This window comes from Oratosquilla oratoria, chromosome 15, assembly GCF_046742065.1.
Source record: "Oratosquilla oratoria isolate Oo_2021 chromosome 15, ASM4674206v1, whole genome shotgun sequence".
Lineage (NCBI taxonomy): Eukaryota > Metazoa > Arthropoda > Malacostraca > Stomatopoda > Squillidae > Oratosquilla > Oratosquilla oratoria.
Window position 1 is genome coordinate 39,575,786 of NC_134791.1, and position 15,265 is coordinate 39,591,050.

The following is a 15,265-nucleotide window of genomic DNA, read 5'->3' on the forward strand; positions in this document are numbered from 1 at the left end:
GGCTACATAAACGTTCACCAAACGCCATTGAATGGCGATTGGTTCCATTTCTGCGTGAAGGAATTCAATGACGCAACTCTGTTTCTGACGCACATTCATGACATGTGTTAATTTAGACTGTCACACCGTCAATATCTGCAACAGTGAGATGAAAAGTTCAGGTTATGAACGCAAAGGTTCAGTCATTGTAACAATGTCATAAACAGTTCCCTCGGATCCCTTGGTGCAGAATAAAAATAAATAAACAAGTAAATAAAATAAATAGGAGGCATTACATTTGGAATTACTCTCGTAGATATGAAGGTACTGCGACTTCTTTCAGTGGGCAGGGAACAGGGATGACCGCCGTTCGTCCACATGGATCTAAGATGGGAGGGACAAATTCATGGATGGGTTTGGAATGGGTAAATGATATGAAAGGGCCCTTTAGTGTGTGTGTGTGTGTGTGTATGTGTGAGTGAAATAGGCAAGAACCGGCTTACCAAGAATGGTTAACGAATAGAATAGACTTCGTAACCATGTGGTGAGTGCTGAAACTATCTGGTGCTTTTAAGAAAAAGTTAGATAAATTTATGGATGGGGATGATAAGGGGTAATGGACATGGAACTGCCAAGTGTAGGCCTTATGGTCTCTTGCAGTCTCCTTTATTCTCATGTTCCCATAATGTGTGCTTGTATATGTACCTGTATATATGCATCTTTCATATTCTATATGTATATACGCAGTAGTTTCTGTGCTATTAAAGTGATTTTAATCAAATCTGTATTCATGAAAATAGCACCGAAATATGTCATTGCGTATTTCTGGTATATGTACCCTAAGTCAGTTTTGGGTCAAATGAACCAAGAGAATGGGAATTAGCAAATGTTATTCCTGTAGTTTTAAAAGATGAAGAACAGAAACTACAGACATGTAAGCCTAACCTCCTTTGTAGGAAAAATGATTGAAACAATTTAAAAGAGGTGCCACAGAACGTCACTTAGAAAGCAACGGTCTGATAAGTGACAGCCAGCAGCACGGTTTCAGACGTCAACGCTCTTGCGCGACAAGCAGCCAGCTAGAATAGTGCAACATGGTTCTCTCAAAGTACGACAAAAAAAATAGAATGGCGTAGGTTTGTTGTACCAACACTTGGATAAGGTTTTTGATACTCTTCCACAGAGGGCTTCTTACTCAATTCTCTTGGTATGGAAGAAAGGGTTACGTGCTAAATTGTATTAGCAATTGGGTGGTGGATGTGTACCCTTTAAAGGTTTGATAATGCGCAAAAGAATACGACTGACTGTCTTGGGTACAGCTCCGATTGGTGATATCTTCTTTTAGGCTTGTACGCAAGGAAAAAGGCACATACAACGTTGAATTTTACACACAGATTATCGGAACATAACTCTATTGTTGTTAAATCTCGCAACATGTGTCTTCATTTGTCATTCCCGTGGGGTGGGGGGGGGGAGTGGAGAGGGGATCGTGAGCATTACATCACTGGATGTCCACTTCAGCTCATTGGTACATTGGGTTGATTTTGATGTGACAAACGTCAGAGTTGAGCTGAGATGAGCTGGTTCGGCCTCCGAGTTGGACGGGGTATCATATGCTCGTAACCCTGGGATCTGCCCTGCAAGCGCACGAAAAAGGCACTGGACTCAAACTCAAGGGACTGAAAAGGGGGTTGAGAATGGCCCGAGTTTGTCCGTAATGGAAGTGGAAGACCCCTATGACGAAGTGTGCTGCCTCGGCGGTGTGGCGCGCGGCGGCGCTGCAGGAGGAGGGGCGGGCGAGCAGCACTTTTAGCTACAGAATATTTGTGGCCGCGCGGTGCAGCAGCAGCAGCAGCCCCAGAATGCAAGGCGCGGAGATATTTGCGACGACCACGACCCAGGTATGGGAGCGATGGAAAGAACGGTTTGGCACCTCTTGACGTCTAGCAGGGAGGGGTGGAGGGGTGGGAGGCCGAATGGGATTCAGGGTCCACTAAGTTGGACGACACAGCCTCGCTCTCATCATTGTGTGTGTCAACCCCTTCCCTGCCTCAAATGTCACAGGCCTGGGTAAGAATCGCCTGCCGGATAAGTGACCTCCGGGACTGAAGCAACCCCACGATACAAGTAGGGTCAACTCCCAACTACGCGGCGGTTCCTCCATTTTTTTTATATAAAATCACTTGGTGTAAGCTTCTTCTTCTTATTATTATTATTATTATTATTATTAATAATAATAATAATAATAATAATAATAATAATAAAGATAATATTAAAATTAATATGATTTTCATGACTTTATCTTAAAGATATCCGAGTTGGGTTTTATCCGCTCCCCTTGAAAAGGATACCACAGAGCAGAATCAAGTGTGGTGGTGTAAGAGAGAGGCCAAGAGCAGAGTATGGGCTCCAGTATATTTAACGTTTCGCCCAGCAGAGCTTCTTTAGAAGAAGCCCTGATGATGGGCGAAATGTTAAATGTACTGGAGCCCATATTCTGCTTTTGGCCTCTCTTCTGCATTGCTGTTGCAGTCGTTGCTGATTTTTACTGCCCCGGCGGTAGCCAGATTGAAGAAATAAGTACAACCCACCCCCGGTCGGTACAGACTTTTTATTTTTGGGCTTGAACAAGGTTTTAATTGATGGAAAGCCCAGCCAGATAGAGTCCGTTCATATGCATAGAATGACTCCACTTCCGAGTGACATTGGTTTGAGGTGATTGCCAAAACAATGACTGGATATTACAAAGGATTACAAAGGCGGAGCATGCCGACAGGAGACCTTTTGGTCCATATCTAGGTCGGATGCGAAAAAAATCATAATAATAAAATATTAAATAAAAACTATAATAATGTAAATAACAAATGAAATACATAAATAAATGCATAATAAACAAACAGGTAAATAGTAAATAATAATAAATTGCCATATAACTAATAATAAATGAAAATCAGACAGACAAATGATAACAAAACAAAAACAAATAATATAAAATAAATTATAATCATTACAGCATTTTGCTTAGGTGTTTATCTAAATGATTATTAAAGCTTCGAACTGAACTACATTGCACGACCTGTGCAGGAAGTTTATTCCATTCGTTAACTACACGGTTGGCAAAGTTGTTTCTACCTACTTCCAAATTGAATCTATTTCCGGACAGTTTGAGACCATTGTTTCTTGTCTGATTCTCATTCAATGTGAAAATTTTGTCACTTTTGATGTTGTCAGTTCCCTTTAAAATCTTAAAGACCTGTATCAAGTCACCTCTGAGTCTACGCTTTTTTAGGGAAAACAGATTCATATGTTTTAGTCGATTTTCGTATGATTTATTTTTGATATTTGGAATCAGTTTTGTGGCTCGCCGTTGTACTTTTTCCAGTCTGTCAATGTCTTTAATGAGATTCGGTGACCATACGGAAACAGCATATTCCAAATGTGGACGAACTAACGATTTATATCTTGTTAATGAGTGATGGACTTTTGAAATCAAAAGATCGCGCAATCAGTCCTAGAACCTTATTTGCTTTCTCAGAGGCTGAAATACACTGCTTGGATGATTTGAGGTCGTTACTGATAATTACGCCGAGATCTATTTCACTATCCACTTTTGTTAACGAATTTCCAAATAACTTGTAATCGTACTTACTGTTATTTTTACCTACGTGCATTACCTTGCATTTACTTGTGTTAAATTTCATTAGCCACTTTTCAGACCATTGCTGTAATTTATCTAAATCTTCTTGAATATATATGTGTGTACACATATATATATATGTATTTATACATACATATATATGTATGTATATATATAAATATATATATGCATATATATACTTATTTATATATATATATATATATATATATATATATATATGTAATGAATGGTTTATCCTATAGAAAAAGACTAAGCGAGGAGGGCCACCAATTTGGTACCAGAACCATCCAACCTGGAATACGAAGATAGGTGCCAGCGATTGGGCTCCAGACCCTCCAGGATAGGAGGAAGGGGGGCGACCTAATACAGTTCCATCACGGCATTGACAACTTCCCCTTCACCAAGTTTTTCAACAGAAGTAACCTAAGGGGTCACTCACTTAAGATGTCAGACGTACACACTGGAGAACGAACTTGAAAAGTAACTGGTTTGCCACAAGAATGGTAAACTTTTGGAATGCACTCCCAGAGAGTGTAGTGACTGCGCCCTCATTAGCCTCTTTTAAAACTAGCTATGACAGACACGTAAGACTGATCTGATAGCTTGCTAACAAGTCCTAGAGGAGGTGGGGATCACGACAAGAAGCTTTGCTCCTTATTTTCATCACTGTTTCTCGATTAGGTAAGCTCGTAGACTACAATGGTGAAGAAATGATCTTATACATCAAAGAGAAAATGTATAGGTTACTGTAGTTCTATGTGGAGTGGCCCTTGATCAGACCTCTTTTTTTATATTTTTAAAAACCTATAATAGAGTACAGTGCCATTGTAAAGGCCAATTGGCTACATGCTCGCAGTAGCCAGAGCGAAATGCATAGAATTAGAAACAGGTAGTGCTAATGAATTATGCGAAATTGAAAGCAGCTTTTGAACCATTGACAATAAAAATCTATGCTGTCAATACTTTAGGGATTTTAGTTACATCTCTATGAACCAGATTCACGTAGCATTCTTTTATGATTGCAGACAAATATCCTAAAATGTTAATCACTTTTAATTTTCCTCCCTCCGTTTTGCTATTCACCACCTCTACGTTGTTTGCTGCGATAGTGTCTCCAAGGTTAGATGCGCTGGTTATCGTGCGACGGAATGCAGTACAGTCAGTCTCCACTGGTCTTGCTTGAGGGAACCTCAGCAAAATGCGGCACTGTAGACTGGCCCAAGGTTATGCGACGAACGGCAAAGGGAAAGAGTTGCCAACTAAGTGCCCGGTTGCTTGTTAACCCCGGAGGTCCTTTGTTGCACCACAAGATCCATATTTGTTGTCAGCGTTCGATGCCTCGTGGCTTAGGATACAATTCGGTTTTAGTACGAGAGACGAACATGAAAGTGGAAGTTAATCAGGAGAAATAGGGTTGCCAAGTGAGCCAAGGTACCGGCAACATGTCGGCAACAAGGACTTCAGTAGATATGCTCAGAACATAGTTTTCTGCGGCTCGATATTTTCATGCATTAGTTTCATAGTACTTTTATGTTATTTTCAATGTAGTTTTTTATTGAAATGATTATAATTATTACCTCCATTGTTACTGTTGTTGGTGTTCTGTTGTTTATAGTTTATGTATCGTAAGTTTATTATGATTATTATCTCGTAGTAGATTTTTCGTACCATGAGATACACAGTATGTCGCCTTCAGTTGAAATTCATAGACAAAATAGGCGGACAAACAAAACACTTATAAATTTAACATGGATGATAGGATAACTATATTTGTGTAATAGCCACATGAACAGGGGGGGGGGCGTAATATATCTCCATACAGCGAAAGTTGTAGAATATAAACCGATAATTAATTAATGAGCGTTGAGGCAGGCATGGCGGCTACACGGAGCCACTTTCACTTTGCCCATCCATCGCCCAAGGTTCAAAGGAGAACATTTGCTTTGGGAAAGGATTCTTCGCTCATCTTGGAAGAACGGCGCCACGCAAACCTTTCGTTTTACTCAGTCAGTTACACACATGTTTCAAATCTAAGTATGATAATTGGAAATCAAGGCTATAGATTAAGTTGGAACTGTGCATAAATTTAAGGCTAGGTATGATAAATTAGAGAGTAGAAGACGGGACCCAACGAGCGTTGCTTCATTACTGTATACTACAATTAGGTAAATACAATGGTAAGTACACACACACACACATCAGTCACGTAGCACAGAGTGGTGGATATCTGGAACAAATTGAATGAGGAAATAGCGAGTGCAAAAACTATACATGAATTTAAGATCAAACTGGATGCTGAAATATACAAAAGCGGGTTACTACGAGCATAGCTGTCTTCCTGTAAAAGACACACACACGCACATGCTGTGTGTGTATATTGCGGGGTAGTGAACAAATCCTGTCCCAGTTATTCTGATTTCCTAGAAAATAGTACCGAAAATTCCACTCTTCTACATTAATGATCGTTCTTCTAAAATATCCGACAAAAGGTATGACATATCCTCCACTAACAAATCAGGTTCACATGCTCCTAGTTCTTTCAAATCCCACAAATCTTTCAAACATACTTATCCCCGTAATTGCAAATTTTGTGAAGGTCCGCATACTTCTACTTACTGCAGAATATACCCCTCATTATAAGCCAGGTAACTTAAAAGTGTATCACGCTGTACCAAATGTGCCCAAAGGAGTCACTCTGCTTCTCGTTGCAACTTTGATAATTTTAGACCTTGTCATTTTTGTGGAAACAAAGGACACCTGGGCTTTCTCTGTAGAACCAAATTAAAGGACACTTTATCACCTGTAGAGGGTCCTCCTTGTTGTGTCCTAAATCAATTAATCTTGTTATTAATCTGTTAGTCAAAACTCCATAGGGATTTTTGTAGGTATCCTTTTTAATTTATTTTGGTGTTCAGTTGAACTTAATAGATTTAGATATTGCCCTCTCCTTGCAAAGTAGACATCCTCATTCTTATCAAACCACTTTGAGCTGTTTAGATGACTGCAAAACTATTGATGGTTTTCTCTTCAATTGTCAGTTGGTTTTTCCCAGTGATTCAATTCAAAAGTCCATCTTCTTTGCCATTGACAAATTAAAATTCTGCGTTTATGCCTCCAACTTAAGCAGACTATTCAGAGCTTGAAAGAAAAATTGGCCCAGTCCTTCCTTGCTCCAACTGCACTGTCACCACAATTATGGTGCAGGCATCATTAGATGTGATCTGATTAATCTCTTGACATAACATTAAGAAATTTGGCTGCTGCTCCCAAGCTTCATTCAACTCAAACACAAATAAACCTGAAAACAAATACCGTATCTTACGGCTTACAAGACGCACTTTTTTTTTCCTATAAAATACCCTGAAATATACTAATGGTATTGTAAGGCAACACCCAGGCTCACGTGAGCTTGGACACTTGACCGATAGCGACTTGGATTTGTATGTTGAGTCATTACACTATGATGTTTGCTTAAGTACTATTTAATTCAGCCTTTTGTATGATGTAAACTCCGTACTTAGCTGTTACAAGTATTCCCAATACCATAATCCTTCCAGTAGTGACGAGTACTCGGAATTTGAGGATGAATTAATTTCTTTATTTTTTTTTATTTTTACATGCATATCTTTGAAAATTTTAATTGATTTTTATGAAAATAAAACCACCCTTGGACAATGAAAAATCTATAGTATATTTACCAGCTAGTTGTCATCGCCATACAAACAAAATCGGACAAGTGATTACGTAATGTAAACAATCGTGCCGTCACCTGCCACTAAAACCTTTAAAAACTTTACCTATGGTATTTTTATTTACATAGTTGTAAATTTATGGCGAGTGCTCCAGCAAATTTGTGATGAGTGCTGAGACAATAGAGTCTTGCAGACTCCTTGTTTCTTATGTTTTTGTGTTCAGTGGTCGGGTATATGGTGAATGTGTATGAGAATAACTTTTTTTTCTTAGAAATGTCTTTCAAATATTAGATAATTAGTTATTAGGGTGCGTCTTCCAAGATCGTCTTGCAAGCCGTAAAATACGGTAACAAGTTATAACTTTTATAGTATAACATAGCATATAAGCAAAGCCAGAAAATGCCACAGTTTATATAATACTTTCTACATATAATATACAAAACGTACAAAACTATATGGGTAGACAAACATAATTTATAAGACATGGTATAAAATATTTACACAGCAGTTGAATAAGCAGAGGGAAGGAATTAAATTAACTTACATAGTGTGTCACGACTGTTACAACAATCGGTCCCAAGTAGACTATGACGATGTAGCCAGTTATGTAAATTGGTAAAAAATAAATGAATAAATAAAAGGCATAAGAGGGTCTTGGAGGAGTTTTCCAACCAGAACCCTAAGGTTTGGGTCGTTTAATGTGTGTAGATGTAGTACAGATGAGAGTAAAAGGGAAGAGATAGGCAATATGTTTGTGAGAAGAAAAGTGGATGTGTTGGCATTGAGTGAAACTAAGTTGAAAGGAAGGGGCAAGTTTGAGTTTGGGAGTGTAATTGGGAAGGTCTCAGAAATGAAGAGAGGATGAGGGAGAGAAAGGGTGGCTATACTATTAAGTGAAGAGATAGTTAAATGTGTGATGGAGTGGAAGGAATGCAATAAAGGTCCCAGTTTTGTACAAGACTGTAACCCCAAAATAGTTGGGAACTATTTTGGGGTTACAGTTGTAATTTTATATTTACTTCTACATGTAGAAAGTTGCCATACAGCATTATGTAACTTTTACCCTGGCTAGCAGTATACCATTAAACTAAATGAAAATAACTGATATTAGGTGAGATTGTGCCTGTCACAACTTAAGATTTTGCTATATATCAATATGTCTTGAATAACTGGTGATTTTTCCTTTTTCAGTATGCAGAGCAAATGTGTAGTGGAGAGCATCCTGCAGCAGGTGAGCCAGCTCACCGACATTGAAAAGTTCCTCCTGTACCTCAAGTTGCCCATTGGAAGGGGTAATGATGTGGACCCCCTTAAACAGTAAGTATCTTAACCTGTGCATTTTAGGATATATTAAAAGAAAAGTTGTGTTTTAATCCTATGAACAAGTCACACTGTAGAAATTTTGTTGTTAATGGATGACAGTTTTATTCCAGTGGTGGACAGACCCAGTATCAAAAAGACACTTTAATCCATAAAAGTATCTCCTCTTTCCATTGAGCTGCTATTATCTATATTTCTACTTTTAATACCTCTGCTCACCTGTTCGACCTTCTCTGCATAATCTGCACACCTTTTGTTGACACCCCTTCTGACATCTGGGGCCCATTCGTCCCCTTCCTCATTTTCTTCAATTTTCCTCAATAATGTCTCCCCCTCTCTTTTTTCTTCACCTGCCCACTACACCACGAGCTTTCCCCTTCCCTACTAATACAACACAGGTACTCCCTCATCGTCGGAGTTCCAATCTTCGCTGTCACTCCGTGTATTTATCTAGTTGTATTATACGGGAAGGGAGCTATGCTCGTGGTGACCCATCTTATCTCTCAGCATCAAGTTTTTTCTTAAAATCTTGAAAAGTGTTTGCACACACTGTTTCTTTGTTTAATTTGTTCCAAGTATCTATCACTCTGTGTGTATTTACCTAGTTGTATTTTACGGGATGAGAGCTATGCTTGTAGTGACCTGTTTTCTTATCTCTCCGCATCCAGTTTATTCTTAAAATCTTGTATAGTTTTGACACTCACTGTTTCCCCAATCAGATTGTTCCAGACATCAATCACTCTATGTGGGAAACTATTCTTTTTCAGGTCTCTTCTGTAACTGTCCTTCCTTAGCCTCTTTTCATGTCCTTTTATTTCTCCTCTGTCCCATTTTAATAAGTAGTCTCTATTGAGAATTTCCATCCCTTTCACAATTCTGTGAATGGTCAACAAATCACCTCTTTCTCTTCTCTGTTCCAGTGTTGATAGATGTAATTTCTCCAATCTTTGTTCGTATGTCAAATTTGATAGTGTAGGTGCCATTTTTGTCGCTGCTCTTTGGATTCTTTCTATTTTTCTTATGTTCTTTTTTGTGCTAGGTGCCCATAGTGTTGCAGCATACTCTAGTTTAGGTGTTATTAGTGTAACCACTATTTTCTTTACCATTTCTTCATCCATGTAGTCGAAGGCCACTTTCATTGATCTTAAAGAGTTAAAAGTCTCTCCAAATAATTTATTGACATGTTTATTAGGTGTCAAGTCACTTGAGATGATCACTCCCAGGTCTCTTTCTGAATCAACTTTTTTGACTTCCTTGTTTCCAATCTTATATTGACCCGATATTCTATTTTTGCTTTTTCCAAATTCCATTATGCTACATTTCTTAATGTTGAAGTTTATCTCACATCTCTGACTCCATTCCCATATTTTGTCTAGGTCTTCTTGTAGCGATCTGCAATCTTCTTCTGTTCTTACTCTTTTGAGTAATTTGGCATCATCAGCAAAGAAGTTCATGTAACAACTTACTCCCTCATCCATATCATTTATATATATGGCAAACATTAAAGGAGCCGATACAGATCCTTGCGGGACACCACTCCTCACATCTTCCCAGTTTCAATTATTGTCTCTTAAGTACCACTCTCATTTTTCTCCCAATTTTAGAAATCCTTCATTCATTCCAATAGCTTACCTTGTATTCCTCCTATTATTTCTATTTTTCTTATTAATTTTTTATGTACTTTGTCAAGTGCCTTCTGCAAGTCCAAGAAGGTGCAATCTGCCCAGTTATCTCTTTCTTGTATTATCTCAATTAATCTTGAATAAAAGCATATTAAGTTTGTGGTACACGATCTTCCACCTCTAAAGCCAAATTGTTTAGGGTTAACTATTTTATTTTCTTCCAAGTGTTTCGTCCATTTGTTTCTGATGACTTTTTCGCATATTTTTGCTACTGTGCTTGTAAGGGATACCAGTCTGAAGTTTGTAGGATCTTCTTTGTTTCCTCCTTTATATATTGGTGTGTGTGTGTATTTACCTAGTTGTATCTTATGGGAAGGGGAGCTATGCTTGTGGTGTCCCATCTGTGTCACCATATCTAATTTGTTCTTAAACTCTTGTACTGTTTTGCACACAATATTCTTTCATCTAGTATGTTCCATACATCACCACTCTGTGGGGAAAGCTGTTTTTTTATGTCTCTTCTGTAACTTTCCTTTTTGAGTTTCTTTCCATGTCCTCTCTTATCCCAATTTAGTAAGTCGTCTCTATCAATGACTTCTACACCTTTCATAATTCTGTAGATGGTCAACAAGTCATCTCTTTCTCTTCTTTGTTCCAGAGTCTGTTCTAGTTTTGACAATCTTTCTTCATGTTTCATGATTTCAGGTTCATCTTCCTGAACTAATTCTAGTAATCTGTTTACTTTTTCATTTTCCTCATTGATTCTTGTGGTACTATCTGGGTTGTGTTTCTCTTCCATTCCTAATATAATTATACATTTCTTTTTATCTGCTAAGTCTCTTACTATATTCTCCTTTTGTCTCATCACTTTAATAACTGAGTCTTCAGTTTGTTCTTTCATTTGCTGTTTAATTATGTCAGTAAATGCAACTTTACTGTTTTTTTGGATTGTCCTCCAACCCTTAGCTTCTTTAGCTATGGCCTCTTTGTTGTCTTTATTATTCCTCTTTAATTCTTCATTCTCCTCTTTTACTTCTTTTAACTGTCTTTTTAATTCTTCTATTTCTTTAGTTAAGTTTTTGTTTGCCTTTTCTAGTTCTTCCAATCTTTCAACCCTTTGCGCAATGTTTGACATTCTACCGAACCTAATCTCCCAATGTTCGGTCATTTGTTCAAGTTTTTCCTCTAGTCTTGCCAGTCGGGGGAGGTTGGTATCCGCCCCCCCCTCATTAAATCCATGGAAATTATTATCCTCACCTTCTATTTTGCTGCTCTTATCTATGTTTCTAATCTTTACATTTTTGTTAGTCCCTTCATCGTCACTAAATTACTCTGGCCCGCGCTTGTTTACATGGCGTCTGCCTGCGTGGACCAAGTCCTCTCCTTCCTCATTTCCTTCCATTTCCCTCAGTAATCCCTCCCCTTCTCCTTTTTCCTCACTTTCCCACTACACCACGAGCAATCCCCTTCCCTGCAAATACAATAGGTACTTCCTTTGCGTTGAGATCCACGACAATTTCACTTTTTCTTCAGGACGTCAATCCTCGCCGTCTGTCCGACGTAAGTGTGTGTGTGTGTGTGTGTATTTTACCTAGTTGTATTTTACAGGAAGAGTGTTATGCTTGTAGTGACCCGTCTTTGTATCTTTCAGCACCAGATTTGTTCTTAGATTCTTATTCACTGTTTCCTCTTACAATTTATTCCAGATATCCACCACTCTGTGTGAGAAACTATTCTTTTTCAGATCTCTTCCATAACTATAATTTTTAAGTTTCTTTTCATATCATCTTGTTTTTCTTTTATCCCACTTTTGTAAATCATCTCTATTGAGGACTTCCATCCCTTTCATAATTCTGTTGATGGTCAGTAGATCTCCCCTTTCTCTTCTTTGTTCCAGGGTTGGTAGTTCGAGTCTGTCCAATCTTTGTTCATATGTCAGTTTAGAGAGTGTTGGTGCCATCTTTGTTGTTGATCTTTGAATTCTAATTTCTTTATGTTCTTTTTAATACTGGGTGTCCATAGTGTCACAGCATACTCCAATTTTGGTCTTATCAATGTAACTAATATTTTCTTTACCATTTCTTCATCCAAGTAGTCAAAGGCCACTTTCATTGATCTTAGTAAATTGAAGGTTTCTCTGATTATTTTGTTGATATGTTTATTTGGTGCCATGTCATTGCTGATAATTACTCCTGGATCCCTTTCCAAGTTAACTTTTTCAACTTCCTTTGTACCAATTTTATATGAGAGTTTTTATGAGAGTAGTAGAGCTTGTGTCAGGATTAGAAATGGAGAGAGTGAATGGTTTGAGGTAAAGGTGGGACTTCGTCAGGGATGCGTTATGTCACCCTGGCTGTTCAACTTATACATGGATGGGGTGGTGCGAGAGGTGAATGCAAGGGTAGTGGGTCAGGGATTGGAGATGGTTAAGGGGACCCCCAGATTTAAGAAAAATTAAAAAAAATTTTATTGCATAAATACATAGTAGGGATCTTGCTCTAGATGCTGGTAAAGTGTTTTTATTGTACCGCCATTTTTAAAGGGTTTAAAGGGCCTACCCTCCCCCCGGCAGCCACATGCTGCGCACGACCATTGTTTACATACGTTTTGACCATATTTTACCCTATTTTTTTGCGTTTGATACACTCATAAAGTTTTCTCTTACGTCCGGCATGCACGCGAGTATGTGGTGTGAGGAAGTTCAGCCTGCACGACTGGCAGTGGCCTGAGTCTTACAAAGTAAAGGACATGTACACATTAGCTTGCCGCATTCACTAATTTGCCATGTGAAATTCGCATCTATTTTTCAGTGAAGAGATATTTGAAGATATTAGCCATGCCTAAGCTATCCAAACAAAAGGCACACTTGCAGAAGATAAGAACGTCTACATTAGCAACTCAAGGGGAGAAAGAAAGAACCCCAGCATCAACTTTGTTATCACCACCTCCGCCACCACCACTAGTACTCCCTCCAGCAGCTCTCTCCCTTCCATCTACATCCACATCCTCAGCACCTGATCCTCTGTCCTCTACACCTATATCAGACAAGTTGTCTCTACGCAAACAACTGTTTGCTAACAAGTGGCTACAAGGATGCCTCCTTGTTGCAACACCTTGGGTTTAGAGTCTCAAACCTCACAGTGATGTCCCTGATGCAGCAAGAGCCTGTTCCAATGCCAGAAAGGAAACCCAAGAAAAGAAAGAGAGCTGAAACCCAGCAATCAGACTACCTTGCTGGGTTATTCTAGACCAAGAACTCAAACTTTGCGACAAAGAGTGAGGTGGCGGCTTATGAGACCCTCACTTTGAGTGAATAATATCCTACACTGTAGGAGGGTACAAAGTGCCTGAGTTACTTGAAAGATGCAAAATCATCATGAAAATACAATGGAACCTGTTTTCAATGGGTCTTAGGAGGTCCAATGTAAAATTTAGTCAAACTAAGAAAAAAAAAACTTTAACACTCATTTCTGAAAAATGTAAGTTTTTGATACTCAAAGTCTATCTCCTCCCTCAATTTTCAACCGATTTTTGCATATGAGGTCTCTATTAATAGCTAGATAAATGATAAAAAAAATAAAATAGAGAGTTTTTTTGCATATGTTAAATAATTTTTTTTAATAACGTGTCAAAGTCAAAATTTTGCTTTTTTTCGATAATTTTTTTTATATTTTTTTTCCTCGGCGTTAAACAAAGATATTAAAAAAAGCTCTCTATTTTGTTTTTTTATATATGTAGAAGATTCTTTTGCTGTAAAATGAAAGACATCGAATAAAAATTGTAAGAGGAGATAGGATTTGAAAGAAGCCCAAAAATACGGTATTTTTCACGTTTTTTATTAAAAAATAAAAAACTACTCGTCAGATCTGAATAAAACTCATGCTGTGAAGGTTTCCTCAGACCTAGATATCACACAGAAAAAATCAGCAAGATCCTTCAGAAAAAAAGATTTTGGGCGGGGGGTCCCCTTAAGGAAAATGGTGAGCCAGCTGTTGTTTGCGGACAACACTGCACTTGTGGCAGGATAGGAGGAGGGATTGAGGAAGTTGGTGACAGAGTTTTGGAGAGTGTGTGATAGAAGAAAGCTGAAGATAAATGTGGGTAAAAGTAAAGTGATGAGATGTACAAGGGGTGAAAGTGGCAGTAATCTGGAAGTGAGCATTAAGGGAGAGCAACTGGAGGAAGTAGATAGTTTTAGATATTTGGGTGCAAATATGGCAGGAAAAGGTGGAGTAAAGGTGGAGGTAGAATGTAGATTGAGAGAAGCGAGTAAATGCCTTGGTGGATTAAAAAGTGTAATGAGGAATAGAAATTTGGGAATGGATGCTAAGAGGAGACTGTATAAAGGAGTGATTGTGCCAACAGCACTGTATGGAGTAGAAACATGGATCATAAGAGAGGAAGAGAGAAGGAACTTAAATGTGTTTGAGATGAAGTGTCTGAGAAGTATGATGGGGGTTACTAGGCTTGATAGAGTGAGAAATGAGGAGGTGAGGAGGAGAACAGGGGTGGAAAGGGAGCTGGGAGATAGGGTTGATGAAAGAGTATTAGGATGGTTTGGACACATGGAAAGAATGAGTGAAGAAAGACTAGTAAAGGAGGTATGGAAGGCAGATGTGGAGGGAGTGAACATGAGGGGACGTCCTAGGATGAGATGGATGGATGGGGTGAAGGGGACTTTGGGGAAGAGGGGAATGTCTTTTGAGGAAGGACGGGAGAGGACAGAAGACAGGGGTGAATGGAGAATGGTTGTATATGGAAAATGTTGTGATGCATGAGGTGGAATGGACGGGGGAATGGAGTGTGAGGTAGTGTGTGTGAGCAAAAATTTTGACGCAGCCTGAAGGGATTTCTCCCCGTCCTCTCCTTTATATGGGGGGACGTAGAGGGGGGGGTCGCCGATTTAATGAAGCGGCCTTGCTGTAGATGTGCTGTGTCCTGCGACACTGCTTCTGACCCAGGGCGGTGGACAGGGTGCAGGGATGACCCGTCAT

At 38.8% G+C, this 15,265-nt stretch overlaps 1 protein-coding gene across 3 annotated transcripts in view; it reads left to right on the plus strand.

Annotated features, from left to right (window-relative positions):
- LOC143033415 (uncharacterized) overlaps positions 1 to 15,265 on the plus strand; it is a 612,185-nt gene that overhangs the window by 557,304 nt on the left and 39,616 nt on the right. For all 3 annotated transcript variants that reach the window (XM_076198822.1, XM_076198821.1, XM_076198823.1), the window contains exon 2: positions 8,521 to 8,646. In XM_076198822.1, the coding sequence (XP_076054937.1) occupies positions 8,521 to 8,646 (126 nt within the window). The remainder of the gene's footprint in view (positions 1 to 8,520; positions 8,647 to 15,265) is intronic.